Source organism: Glycine soja, chromosome 19, assembly GCF_004193775.1.
Source record: "Glycine soja cultivar W05 chromosome 19, ASM419377v2, whole genome shotgun sequence".
Taxonomy (NCBI): domain Eukaryota; kingdom Viridiplantae; phylum Streptophyta; class Magnoliopsida; order Fabales; family Fabaceae; genus Glycine; species Glycine soja.
The window spans coordinates 37,577,246-37,592,471 of record NC_041020.1 but is presented as its reverse complement, the minus strand read 5'-3'; the positions used below and the strand labels follow the sequence as shown (position 1 = coordinate 37,592,471).

The 15,226-nt window shown below is 32.9% G+C and overlaps 1 protein-coding gene across 1 annotated transcript; it reads right to left on the bottom strand.

Moving 5' to 3' along the window:
• LOC114398805 lies at positions 1–14,564 on the bottom strand. Its single transcript, XM_028360947.1, has 14 exons — positions 13,393–14,564; positions 11,512–12,062; positions 6,931–7,040; positions 5,379–5,611; positions 4,693–4,802; positions 3,721–3,778; positions 3,304–3,567; positions 3,029–3,166; positions 2,492–2,543; positions 2,324–2,373; positions 1,958–2,017; positions 1,300–1,380; positions 433–617; positions 1–341 (listed from the first exon to the last, which is right to left on the bottom strand). Exons 1-13 carry the CDS (start codon positions 14,395–14,397, stop codon positions 537–539), a joined length of 2,793 nt encoding a protein of 930 aa, XP_028216748.1. The 5' UTR covers positions 14,398–14,564; the 3' UTR covers positions 1–341; positions 433–536.
• Between the last annotated feature and the right edge of the window lie 662 nt (positions 14,565–15,226).

The following is a 15,226-nucleotide window of genomic DNA, read 5'->3' as shown; positions in this document are numbered from 1 at the left end:
TGTACGCAAGCACTATTTCTGCTGAATAAATAATGGTATACCTCACTAATAAACCATCGTCAACCATAATGTTAGTTCGTAATGCTTCCATATATATCTCTAGATATATAAGATACATAGTCGGATAATAGTAAATAGGAAAAAGAATTTTAACAACCCTGTAAAACATTTGAATACTACTCATCATTGACGACTGGGGAAGGGAAAGTGAAGAATAATGAAAAGAATAGACAATGCTAGATTACCAGTAAAAAAAAAAACATTGTACATCATGTCAGTCCCCACTTTAGCTTCCTGAAAGACCTCAGCTTCAAGAATTGTGCCTTGTCCGAATGATGCATCTGATGGATAAAATACAAAGATTAAAACATATACAGAAGACCAGTTCATCTTTGAACATTGATTCTATACAAGAACCGTGTGAGGATATACCTATACAAAGCATGAGGCAGCTGCCACTTCTACCAATGGTAACGCCATGAGAGCAGCTTCAATCTCCAATAGGCAATTGTCCTCATTAAGGTAGAATCTATGCTTTACATTTTCTGAACCTCTTCATAGATAGAATGGAAGAGAGCAGTAGAAATATATCTCTCACCAAAACTTGGAAAAATAACCTTCAATGCGCAAAATAAGAGGCAAAGTTAGAACCAATATTAGGAAGCTTAATTAACAAGAAAATAATTTATCGTGGAAAGTAGTATAGTATAACATATAAATGCATGCATTCTGTATACACTTCTGCTCTCCAAATTTCCAACTTTGATAATTCATGGGCAACATCAACTCAAGTTTTTCCCAAGCCCTTATCTGTCACTCTTATGATTTGCATCAATTGCCACTTCTATGAAGGGAAGCACAGAACCCCAACTACGTCTAAACCCAAAAGATATTTAATTTGCTCCTGGCCACTGATCTTTAATCCAAATGAAGACAGAAGCATCATGATTTCACAATTTTGCAAGGAGTCATAATATTCTAATTAAAAAGGAGATAAAAATACCAAAAAAATAAGCATGTTTAACCAACAACATAACCTGGGACCATAGAAGAAGCAGAAAGCAAAATAAACTATTGAGTGCTACATTCAACAACTCAAGCTAAACACAAGCACTAAAGTAAACTGAAGAACATATCACTAGGCACAACACCTATTAGTTGTGAGAAAAATTCACTAAGCTTCACTTTATTCCATCAATTTCAATTTTCAACACCTATCTGTATATATAAAATGTGACCAGTACATCCAATGAAAACATCACAAAAGAAAGCCAAAATATTTGTGAAAAATAAACTCACCACAATAAGTTTCCCAGAATGCTCAGGCCGTCTTGCTAAATTTATGGCAGCAGCTGCTGCAGCTCCTGAAGAAATCCCAACCTAGACAGAAATTTGAAATAATTATGATAGAACCTATTCTAAAAAGTAAAAACCAGACCACTTTGTAGTTTAAAGTGAATTGCAATATCCAGCAACACACAAAACTAAAGATGAAGGATGTCAAGCCAATAACTAATTTTAATATTGCATCTAGAATATATGCACGCACACTAAAAATATATAAAGAAACCTAGATGCAGATTGCATAATTCAATTTATATACAGATTACAGAGACATTAACATTGCCAAAATATTGCAAATCTTTGCTGATAATGAACATTAAAACATTAAACATAAAGCAACTTATACATTCAAAGACATTTTACAAGTAAACCCTCATTCTAGAATTTGAAATTGTAAGCATAGGTCATTTAGTCCCTAATTTTGCAAAATTCTCATTTAGTCCTTTTTAGTGCAAATGACCATGTTCCAAGACATGAGCTGTGGAAAATGAAGTGAAAAAGGACTAAAACAAATAAAGTAAGAATTTTGTAAAGCCAAGGACTAAAGCGACCAACAGTTACAATCTCAAGGACTAGAATGAGGATTTACTCAATATTTTAACTTATAACTTACCAGCAAACCTTCTTTCAATGCTAATCTCCTTGCCATTTCGACAGCTTCAACATTTGTAACCTGTACTTTCATGTGTCAAGTTAATTAGTTGTTCAAATTATGCAAATTATGAAGATTACAACACTGCATGATTGGAAACAAAAGCCCCTAAACCAATAACTAAAGAGAGTTTAGTAAATGACACTCCAGATAAAGCATTTAAATCTTATGTATATGACTCCAAAATTGAACTCTATCACCTAAATTCATGAGACAAGGCTTGTTCATTAGTATAGAATTACCAGAGCCAAAGAATAGCCTCAAACAGGTTATTTTGACCAGAAATAAAGAGGAAAGTGTACAACAGAGGAGGAGTATTTTTTTTACCTTGATAACTTCATCAAGCAGTTTGATATCCAAAATGCTTGGCATGAAACCTACAACAAAATCTGATACAGTCAACAGCTGACAAGAGAATCTGTTTTAAATGGATATTGGCATTGAAACTAACAATATGAAGAAATAGCCTCCATAAACTTTGTAAAATATTCATACCAGGACTGTCACCCGAAACAACACTTCTGTCTGCAGGTTCCACCCCAACCACCTAAGCAAGACATAATATAGCACACTTTCATGCTAGGTTAAAGAAAGTAGAACCGGTAAAGCATCACTTGCACTTTAAATATAAGAAGCATACAAAGCATACACCAACATTTGTCTTCCTGGAAAATGTTGGCTACAATTTATGGTTTAATCAAATGTATGCTAGAACAGTCAAACTAATATTTTATGTGTTCCTTCTGGATCATTTTTCCTTTCATTATTCCCTCTCCCTCTCTCTTTCCAACACAGGACACAGAGCCAAGTCACTAGAGGTTTCAAATACGAGAAATATAATGCACATGCTGTCAGCACACTGATTCAATAACAATTGCATATAATTTCTTTTAAAACTAAAGAAGTGCAAATTATGGGACTTGAATTCTGGAACTAATATACTTAACAGTGGAAGTTAGTGCCACAAGACCAATAAGTATCTCATTCAATTTGAAATAACAAGTAAATGCCATATCAAATGAAGAATCAAACCTTTATATTTTTGTTCATCATTTTCAGATAACGTCCAGTGCCAGTAACGGTGCCACCAGTTCCAATCCCAGCTACCAATACATCAACATTACCCATGGTATCCTCCCATATCTCTGGCCCTGTAGTTTCGAAGTGGATCTGTAATTTGTGCATATAAGTCTTAATAACATGTAACTTAATTTATATTGCAATTTCTATTTTCAATGATGCACTAAATAATTCAAAACAGTGATTGATAAGGTGAAGGTCTTATAGGAGATGCATTGAGACTTAACCTTTGTATTAGTCATGTTATCAAACTGCCGAAACATGTACGCATTGGGTGTGTTGCGAACAATTTCTTCAGCTTTGTCAACTGCCCCTTTTAGCCCTTTCTCAGCATCAGTCAGAACAACCTCTGCACCAAATGCACGTAAAAGGATTCTTCTCTCAACATTAATAGAAGCAGGCATTGTGACTATAAGTTTGTACCCCTTTGTTGCTGCAACAAAAGCAATGCCAAGTCCTGTATTTCCAGTTGTTGGTTCAACCAAAATGGTCTGCACAAATACAGGATCAGGAATGTAAGGAAAATCCAAGATTCAATGCCTCAATTTTGTACAAACTATTACATAACATTACAGTAAGTTTAAAGATATATGGAATAGCAAAGATTGCATTTGATCTATACACAGAAAATATTCATGATGTACCTTCCCAGGAGAAATTGCTCCAATCTCTTCAGCATCAGATAGCATACTATAGCCTATTCTGACATTTTGAACATTAACAGATGTCAACACATCATATATCTCAAATCTGAACATCAAACTAAGATAAAAAAAAAAAAAAAAGACAAAATAAATTGCAAAGTGCAAATCATGAATGTGGAAAAGCTTCTGACAAGATGAGTCATACTCGGGATCGGGAACATGATTATCTAACATCTCACAAAACCAATACTTAACAAAACTAAAGCCTGTCAAAACACATAACAATAATAACAATAATGTTATTTAGTATGAATAACTTTTCATATGAAGTGTCACAAGCAATTTTTTAATCAATCAGTAGAGGGATGAGTCAATGAGTGAAGAGAGAAGAAATGTTTTAAGAGATAAAATTTCTCTCCAGTGTATTTAGTGTTTACAAAATCTGTTATGTACCTTTCAGCATTTTCGTAGTAGTAGTAATAATAATAATAATAATAATGATAATGATAATAATTCATTAACCTCCTTTGACAATGTATAGGACCATATATTTTCATTCAATCTATCACATTCTTTCTAAAACACTCTTTACTATTAACTGAAATTCACCAAGACTCAAAAATCATGTAAATAGTGCAAGGAGGAGTGCTAGGATAGGAACACACTCTATAGCACACTCTTCCTAACACACTCTCTCTTACTCGTTAAAATTTATTGAAAACTACAAAATAAAAAAAAAGAGGGTCATTAAATAAGATGTGGAACCAACCAAATTTTGTGATTTCCTGTCGATTTCAACTACCTGTTAAAAGAGTACATTCCTAGCATTTCTCATAATGTAAATCCCATTCCATATCCATAATTTAACAAGTCCTACTAAGTTTCAAATTCCAGCCAATAGAATAGTAGAGAATCTGCAAGTATTGTTACCATTCATCTTCTGATGAATAAAAGTATAAAAGTATAACCTACCTATCCTTGACACTTCGGCAAGGTTCCATAGACTCGAGTTTCGCAGCAATGTTAGCCACACAACCTTCTGTAACCTTATTGAGGTACACCATTGGTGTATTTCCAATCAACTGCAAGAATTTGTAAAATATTCAAGATTAAAAGAGAGCTTTTTTTGGTCCTGATTATTGAGATATCCTCGAATATAACCATCACTTAAAGCATCTAATTATATGGGCATTTTAGGAATAAGATTAAAAGTTATAATGTTTGGATAAACTTCTCTGAAACACTTCTCCAAGAAGAAAATAAAAAGGAAAAAATGAAATGAGCTTCTCCATAAGCTAAAATTAGCTTATTCAACTTATGAATAAGCTATTTGGTAGAAGCTCTAAAAGATGACTTTTTTTAACTTATGCATAAGCTTTAGCTTATGGAGAAGCTCGCATTTTCTTTTCTTTCATCGTATTTTCTTCTCCTAGAAGTGCTTTTAGATAAGTTTATCCAAACAGGCCGTAATTAAAATTAAACAATTTAAAAACTACCACTGGCTTCGATGAATTAGCCTATTTGTTTCTTGACATGACAGGAGTAGTATTGCACAGTAATTAAAAAATGGCGAACTACATAATAAGAGGGGCGCACATTACATAAGAAATAAAAAAAAAAGTGTGTTGAAAATTGTGAAGGAATAGTAGAGTGAGTACCTGGGTGACATCTTCGGCAATGTTGACGGTGTCAAACCCTTGTCTGGTGGAGTACACTAACGGAGCAGAAGAAACTTTAGCTTTAGCGGCGGTGTGCTGAGATTGAGAACGAGTATAGGGTTTGAGGCTAACCAAATGGTGTCGTTGGAGCCGAGTGAGATTGAAGGGAACCAGCGTTGAAGTGCAATAACACAAACACGGTAATGAAAATGAAGATAGCGCCATTCTCATTCCTTAGACTCGCTCGCTAACGTGTCTTTTCTTGAGATTTAAGATGGGTTTTACTACAATTTATTCTTACATCGTCTTTCCAGGTCCTCTTTGATTTCCCCACTTGCTAAAGAATTATCTTAAAACTAAAAAAAAAAACATTCATAAAAAAAATAATACTTGAATAACTTAAATATATTTTTGATATAAGTAGTTTCTTTTTTTTCCTATAAAAAAAATTGTTTATTTTTAGTATTATTAAATTTGTGTTTTTTTAATTTTGATTCAGATATTTTGTTTAATTTTAGTTTCTGAAAAGCTGTGTTTTTTCTAATTTTGATTAATGTAATTGCGAATTTATGAGTTATGAAAATTATGAATGAAAAAAAAATAAAATCTTAAAGGGACTAAAATTAAAAAAATATAAATTCATAAGGACTAAAATGAACAAAAAAATTTACAAGAATCAAAATTGAAAATCTACAACTTACAAAGACTAAAATTAAAAAAAGAAACATGTAGAAATCAAAAATAAAAAAAATATTAATTTATGAAAACTAAAAACATGTTTAAGTCTATTTAGATCAGCAAAATTATTCATTTGGTTCCTATAATTTCATGATTCTTACTTTTTTAATCCCTATAATTTGAAAGTGGATTTTTTAGTTCCTATAGTTTACATTTTAATTCCTTTTTAGTATCTGTAGTTTTGATAGTGGTCTTTTTAGTCTCTATAGTTTCATTATTCTTACTTTTTTAATTCCTATAGTTTTCAAATTATAGGGACTAAAAGAGAATTAGAATACAAACCATAAGGCCTAAAAAGAATACTTTTAAACTACAGAGACTAAAAAAGAGAATTAAAATGTAAATTATAGGGACTAAAAAAACCACTTTCAAACTATAGGGACTAAAAGGGTAAAAATCATGAAACTATAAGGACCAAATGAGTAATTTAACCTTAAATAAAATTTGAATATTTTACTAAATCACTTAATATGATTTTTTGTTTCTTTTATAGCTCATGTATTTTTTTTATATATTTAACACAACCTTGGACTAAAATCTTATATTTTATTTTTTTAAAACTAAAATAATCTTACATAAATTGATTCAAATGTTCATTGGTTTATTTATCAATAAATATTATATGACGATATAGGCTCTTATTAAATATTTGCATAAAAATAGCCTACATTAACATTATAAATGAATTAAAACACAAATATTAATAGGAATAATTATTATCAACTCTCCTAAAATTAGTGTTAATTATATACATTTTTATTATTTTAAAATTTACACCTTTAATTTTTATTTTATATTTTTTTAGTATTTGTACTTACCAAAGTCCAGAGCTGACACATGCTAGGGTTGACATGGACAAGGTGGACTCCTAGACTTCGTATGTCGGAATGAGAACTCCCTTTGTTAAGAAGACAAGAGGGAGACCTGCAAAACATAGAACTCTAACGTTCAAGTAAGTATGAGTTAAGATTAGAGAGTAAGTAAGAATACACGAGTTTATGAGCAGGTGTACGTATGCATTAGCATGTCGAGATAGTACAAATGAATGTGTATCAAGAGTACGAAGGAACCAAATACTTATAGTGTAGAGTGGGAGCTAGGGTCCTTGTTGATAGTGACTGTAACGATAACGTAACAGCCCTTGTAGATAATTACCGGCTTGTAGATAATACCTAGTAAATAAAAGTGGCTTATAGATAATGTTACATATAACATGTAACTTAGAGATAATTGCTAGTAAATAATTATACCTTACAGATAATTTGTAGCTTTGAATACCTGTCAAGGGATAAGGAGATGATAATATATTCAAATAATTAACAATATGGAGTGTAACGCTACTTTGGGATGAGATTATGGATCTGGATGGCAATGCGTCCAAACCTATCCATGAATTTTCGTAGGGATTCATCATTTGCTTGTCGTGGGCTGGCCAGAGCAGTCAACATCATACGATGTGACTCGATGGTGGCATATTACGCATTGAAGCGCTCAACAAAAGTGTCGAAATTGTTGATGGACCTTGGAGGGAGTTTATCGTACCAAGTCAATGTCGCCCCTTTAAGGGACGTTAGGAAGACACGACATAGGATTGCATCGTTATTGGTGTACAAATTTGCCTGAGTGAGGAAAGTATCCAGATGTTCATCTGGATCGGTGGTCCCATCATACCGCTCTAGGTTGAGTGGTTTCCAACCTAGGGGTATGTCAACTTTCATGATTCAGTCAACGAAGAGGTGTCGACAACTAGTCTGCCCTGTAAGACGGTGGATGTGGGAGAGACTTGGATTTTCTTGAGTGTTGACTATGCGTCGAGGGCGATTCTCCTTGTACACTCAGACAATGTGTGAGCGGAGTGCTCGTCGCCCTGAGGGCATCTCACACAAGCCTTGAGCTGATTGTGGTTAGCCTTTAGCCTTCTCAACTCCTACTCATGGCGTTGCTCCATCTTTGCAATGCGATTTTGGAGTTAGTGGAGAGTATCAGTATTTGGCATGGTTGTTGAAGGAGGAGTTGAGCTTTTGAAAGGGGCCTTGCGTCTGACGCCAGATTGCATGCTAACCATGGGTGAAAAAGAGAGATAAAGAGAGATCACAGGGTATGTTTTACTGTAGCCCCATGGTGGGCGCCAAATGTACTTACCATAATCCGGAGCTAGCACACATTAGGGTGGACATGGACAAGATGGGCTTCTAGACTTCGCACATCAGAATGAGAACTCGCTTTGTTAAGAGGATAGGAAGGGGCACCTATAAAACAAAAAGACTTTGATGCTCATGTTAGTATATAAGTTAAGAGAATGAGAACACACAAGTTTGTGAGCAGGTGTATGTATGCGTTAGTGTGTCGAGGGAGTGCACATGAATGTGTATCAAGAATACGAGAGAACCTGGTGCTTATAGTGTAAAGTGGGAGTTGCGGGTCCTTGTTGATAGGAGTTGTTACGGTGACATAACAATCATTGCAGATAATTATTAGCTTGTAAATAATAGCCAACAAATAAAAGTGACTTATAAATAATGTTACATATGACATGTAGCTTAGAGATAATTGCTAGTAGATAATTGTATCTCACATATAATGTGTAGCTTTGAATCCCTGCTAAGAGGTAAAGAGATGACAATATATTCAAATAATTGAGAGGTTAGAGATAACTTGTTCGTTGAGGAGCCCGACTGTTAAGGGCACATCGTTCATGCTCCTATGTCAAAGTTGACATAGAGGGTTGACGTGTGTCTCGGAGTGCCACGCATCATGACACATGTACTTTATAGATCCTAGATAGTACATTATTTAATTAAAATATACTGATACTATAAAAATATATAAAATATTTTTATTAACAATATATAAAAGTTAAACTCCTATTTATATTTTTTAAAATAAGGAGAAACTACCCCCAAGAACCTCCATTACAAACCATGAGGAAACTCAATCGAGTTTAACTCCTATTTATATACTTTAATAGTTACTATTGTTATAAAAGAAATCCATACACATACTATAAATCTACACAAGTATTATATCAATAATGAATTTATTTTACCTAATCAATCATCTAAAGATAATCTAAATGCCACTTTTTAAATATGTATAATACTTTAAAGAACAACAAAATAACAAGGTTTAATTTAATTTGTACTTCGTAAATTTTTTTAAATTTAATTTTTAGTCCTTAAATTTTTGTTTGACTTATTAAGGTTCTTTAACTTTTTTTCATTAAGGTTTTTAGTAGAAGTAGTCAAACTCATGACCCAATCCAATCAAATTTAAACAAGTTAGTTTGGGTCGATTTTCTAAGAAAAAAAATGAAACTCAACCCAAATCAACCTGTTTGTAAACGATTTTGGTTGGGTTGAATCAACGTGTCAAAACATTTAATTTTATCCTTTTAAAACGTAATATTTTTATAAACTAAAATTTTTATTAAATAAATCAGAAACAACTGTTTATTGTTAGATTTTTTATTAAAAAAAAATTTTGTGATGCTATCACACCTTACCCCACTCCACTAACTCTTATCTATCTATCTATCCATGGGTGATCAGAAATTAAGCATATCATATTTGAGATAAGGAGTTTTAATAAACATAATAAATATGGGTTTCAAACACTTTTTTTTACCAAAACCAATGATACATTACGATGTCTAATCTTTTGTAAATAAATTCAAAATATTTTTAGAATCTCATCTAAAGTGTCTTTAATCAATAAAACTCTTGTCATTTTGATCCTGAAGGTTAAGGATGTGTTGATGTTTACTCAATTCAGGTCGATAAGTCTATGTAATTAATAGCCAATAGTATTTGATTTTTTAAAAATACATATTATATATTACATATATTAATAATAATAATAATAATTTAATACAAATCAATGGGTCAATGAGTTCAAATATTAAAATTCATGACCCAACTCAAGACTTAGCGAGTTTGATTGATTCGGTTCAAGTCTAACCCAAACATAAAAATTATCCAACTCAAATTATTTTGGTTGGTTTGGATCAAATCGTGTTCACGGGTGACCTGCACCTGCTTACACCCCTAGTTTTTAGTCCTTAAACTTTTGTTTGACTGGTTAAGGTCCTTAAACTTTTTGAAATTTTAATTTTTAGTCCTTAAATAAAAGTTTGAACTCATTATTTTTATTTATTTAAAAAGATTTCAAGGACTAAAAATTGAATTTTTGACAAATTTAGAGACTAAAAACTTTAATGGAAAAATATTAAGAGACATTGACTAGTCAATAAAAGTTTAAGGACTAAAATTTAAATTTCAAAAAAATTCAGGAACTAAAAATTTAATTAACCCAAATATTAAAGCACTTTAAACAGTAAAGAGGATTGAGTTTAAAAAGACAAATTTTAATTTATGGCGTGAGCAAACAAATGTTTGAATCTCCGTTGAGAGAACTCATGGCTCAAATATCATTGATTATGAAGAAAGATTGTGTAGGAAACCAAATAACTAAATATAATTTTTATATCAACTTTACATTTCACCAGTGCTATTTTAGTTTTTTTTATCAATTAGTCGTTAATGGTTTTTCTTAATAGAGATTTGATCCGTAACCTTTATTCCTCTATCACCATGTTAATCTTATAAACCATGTTATTTTAGTTTCATTTGAGTGATGACTGACATTTTCATGGAGGCAATCATGTGCACGTGCACCCTAAAACGTGTCCATAACAATGTTTTGATAAAAGATTCTTACACATCTTTTTTCTTCTTCACAGTCTCTGATTTGAATGTTGATCAATCATTCCATGTATATACGATGACAAGTAACAAAAAAAAGGCTAAATGATCTTTTTTCACATCAAATACAAAGAATTCTGGAGGAAAACACAACTAAAGTAGTGTGTCATCTGAAATTAAGCTGAAAGCTAGCATCATGGAATCTCTAAAGTCCAAAAGGAGAACTAAAAGTTGATGACACATGGTCAGCTAGTGTCATGTTATATCACTTTCGAAACAGCCCCAAAGAAAAAAGGTTGATCAAATCAACAACAAAGGACACTTTCATTGTAAACCCCCAAATGGAACCAAATATGCCTAAATCCTCTTTCCTATCAGGTATAAACGTTACGTTACAGTGTCATAATCAAAATCACTACATACATATATCTCTAAGGGGTGTTCATGTTCTAACATTTCTAAAGGCCAAACCTAAAGTCAATTGTGGATTGTGATACGACAAAACTTAGATACAGTTATTTAGGTGTTGTTTGTATTGTTTTCTAATCAGAATTAAGGTTTCACTTGGGTAATCTAACTTCATCTGTGATTAGAAAACAACACCTAAGAACTACATTTAAGTTTTCTCTTTTGCAATTATATCCAATGCCTTCGAGGTGCACAACTCCAAAGAAACACATTTATTTTTCTATCACCAAAAATTAGCTGGTGTAGTTATTGATTTGTTCCCCATGTCATTCCCATAAAGAGACCTCAAAAACCTTCTAGACCTATTAGTCTTCAGCTTCATGAAAGGAACTTTACGTGCAATAGCCTTCCAAATCATTTGGACAGCATCACCCTCCTTAGATGGGAACTGAAACTCAAAGAAACTCTCAACCTCTTTCAACCTGTTCCACATCCTGGTCCACTCTTCCTTCCCAATGCTCCTGATGAAGTTTATCAAATACCTCTTCTTGAGAGCATCTCTTGTGCGCACAAATATGCAGAACTGAGAGTAGTCGAGGACGTCCTCGTATGGAAGCTCGATATCGTCGCTGATGATGACGGGGACGCAATGGCTGGCAATGGCATCAAACAAGCGGTTTGATGAAGGGGTGTCACCTGCTATGTTGAGGCAGAACTTGGAAGAACGCATGCCTTCTGTGGCCTTTCTCACCCCACCCTTTTGAACACTCCCAAATGAAAAATGCACGTCTTTTTCATTTTTAAGGAGATAGTATAGTTCATGCCGAACATGACCTCCCTGAGTAGTATGAGAAAAGAAAAAAGAAGTAAGATTGAGCATAACTGGTTTTATGAGTAAAAAGTAAGTCACATGGAATGTTTCAAATGTTTAGGAAATGAAACTTGGGTTTGGAGAAGGACAAAACTTAGATATAGTTTCATATGTCTTTTTGGTTTTATTCTTTAATCAGAAGTAGAGTTCCACCTTAATAATATGCATTATACAGATTACATATGAAACTGTATCAAAATTTTGTCCTTTGCAAAACAGACTTAAATCATATAAAAATATCAGCCATTCTTTTAGTTCATGTAAAAAAATAAAAAAAAAATCTGATCCCCTTAATGTCCAATTATCAAAAAGGCCTATGTGACATTGTGACTCTATCTAACACTGCCACATAATATTTTTGTAACATGACAAGTAGAATGTCAAGTGTTTTTATATCGGAAGGATAAAAACAGAACATTTGGACATTATAGGAATCATAAAAAAGTTTACATGAAATAAAACCTAAACACAATACTGGTATCAAACTTTTTCCGCCAGGCAGTCATCAATAAGATGTCATGCCAATTTTTTTAAGGAACAATATCTGCAAATTTGGCTACAACTACAAGCAAGGTATATATTTAACCTGAGCTGACACCAACTGCATCCATAAATGAATGTTCACCAAGTAAACAAGTAAGCATTATTGGGCATATGATGACACAACAACTTATAGGTCTGAAATTTCAAAAGAGAACTTATGGTCCGCAGCATAAGCTGAAAATTTGAGCTCGTTCCCTTACTTTTTTCTGCAGCTATGAGATATTGATTATTTTATAGAAGAAGAAGAAAAAAAAAAGAATGCTTTAGCCTTGTGTAAGTGATGCAACCCAAGGAGTGAGGAGTAGTTTTGAACAGAAATTCTTCAAGATTAAATATTAGCAGAGTATCAATATTTCCTGGTAACCTAAGGAAATAATCAAGTTAACAACATTATATTTTATTTTATTTTGGAATAAAACCCCACCTACAGAGCTTGGAGGTGGTTTACAAGACAAACTATTTGAATTTCTGGTTTATCAGTAAACCACAACTCTTGCCTCTTAACTTTTTTCTCCTTAAAGGTGCCTACATCTAATATTTGTTTACAATTATGTAACTAAGATGACCAATTAAAACATCATTTTTTCAAAAAAAAAAATAGTTGTGCTGCATATTATTATTGGATCAAACCAAAATGCAAGAACTCCATCTTGGTGTGTTAAACTTAGTCAACCAAAAGTATGATGTAAATACATAAAGAAAAGATTCAACAAAACGAAGAAAACCAAGACATTAAAGAGTGAGACAAACGTACATCTTTTCTGTATATAGCTCCTTGGAAGTACAGCAATGTTGTACGGCTATCGAAGCTGGATTGATCATTATCATAGGATCCAACCACATGTTTGTAAGGTGCAATCACATCTTTCTCAACATTGGCTATGTTTGTAGGATACCTCCCAAAATCTGAGAGTATGAAAGTGCCAGGCCACAACTTCATTCTTGCATCCAACATACTATTTGGATGGTGAGCCAATATCACATGGTCCTTGCCCCCTGACCTCTTCCATTCTTCTTGTGCTGTCACATACTTCACCAACTTCTCTTGCAGCAGCTTGTTCCTGCTCCTCTTCTCATGTGGGCCAGTTTTTGATAACCGGTTATAACAAAGAGAGGAAAAGAAAGGCACAAATATCACATCAGCTTCACTAGAGTTTCTAACTCTGATCACACTCCTAGCATTAGATGGTGCTTCAGATTCAGGTAGTTCTGAAGCAAGAAGATCCAAAGTGAGCCAATACTCTATACTATGCTGCAAATTCAACCCTCCAGGGTAATGGGGTGCTTTAGTTTTGATATCAGGCCAAACATTGTTAACATTCTCCTCAGGCTTCCAATCCAATAGTCCAAAATGAAACTCAGGAGGCAAATCATACATGAAAACTCTTAAAACAGCTTTGTCATGTGCTTTGCATTTCACACCTTGTTCTTCAAGCACTTGTTGTTTATCATCATGTGTTGTTGTTGTTGTTGTTGTTGCTGCTGCTGCTGCTTCTATGTTGTCCACGAGTATTGCTCTATTACCAAATGATGGTTCCACTTCTTCTTCCACGTTTTTTTGTTGCTGCACCGAATGATCAAAATCTGAGTTGCTGTAGGAAGAGAAAAGGTTTGAGTTAGGCGAAGCCTCGGAGCGAGTGGAACGCAGAACGAACAACCATGACAACATGAACAACAACGTTGTCATTGTGAAGAATCCACACAAGGACTTCTTGGAAACAACCTTGATGGCGGAGCCAGACACGGTTCTCTCAACCATTATTGTTATTGTGACAACAGCATTCCAAGCAATCAACACTTGGAACCAACAACGTGGTTAAGTAACTTAGTTGTTTGAAACAGACACAATCACAAATCACAATCAAATGAAAAGAATATGAGGGTCCATGATCAATGGTTGTTGTTAATTGAGTAGCTGGTGCCAGAAGAGAAGACTTTTGTATGGAGTAATTCTCTTTGTTTATTGTGTGAGAGAGAGTGATATGTGATATGTGATATGATGATATAAGCGTGGGAATAGGGTCTAACAGTGGAAGCGTTCTACTCGGCTTAAGGGTCTCCACTTTTTTTGGTCTCACTCATACAAATGAATCAATCTTAAACTTATCGATTTTAGAATGAGACATTTTGTGATTAGAAAATCATACAAATGAAATCAATCGAAACTATCGATTCCAGAATGAGACGTTTTGCGATTAGAGAATACTACCCTCGTCCTATTTTATTTTTGATATTCAAGGATTTTCACATAAATTAAGAAAATTAATGTTTAAAAGTTCAACAAATTTATTATATATGATTGGTTGATTCTAAACGAATAACTATGTAAATCTTTTTATATTTTCAATATACAACTCTTATTCTCTTTTTGTTAAATATTATTATTATATAATTTTTTTAATAAATTTAATACTTATACACTAATAATATATAATAATTTTTATACTTTTATTTAATTAAGCATCATTATTTGAATTAATAATTTTTTTTCTCTTAATATACTTTTTTGTCTGTTATATTTTTTATCAACATTTTTTTGTTTCACACTAAATAGTTATGGAAAAAATTATTTAATGATTTATTAATAT

Excerpts from the sequence above, each read along its gene's own strand:
- LOC114398805 (XM_028360947.1), bottom strand. The coding sequence starts at position 14,397 with ATGGTTGAGAGAACCGTGTCTGGCTCCGCCATCAAGGTTGTTTCCAAG. Across the intron at positions 2,374-2,491 it reads TGTTTCGGGTGACAGTCCTG|GTTTCATGCCAAGCATTTTG; the intron begins GTATGAATATTT and ends ATTTTGTTGTAG. Across the intron at positions 2,018-2,323 it reads TGCTTGATGAAGTTATCAAG|GTTACAAATGTTGAAGCTGT; the intron begins GTAAAAAAAATA and ends ATGAAAGTACAG.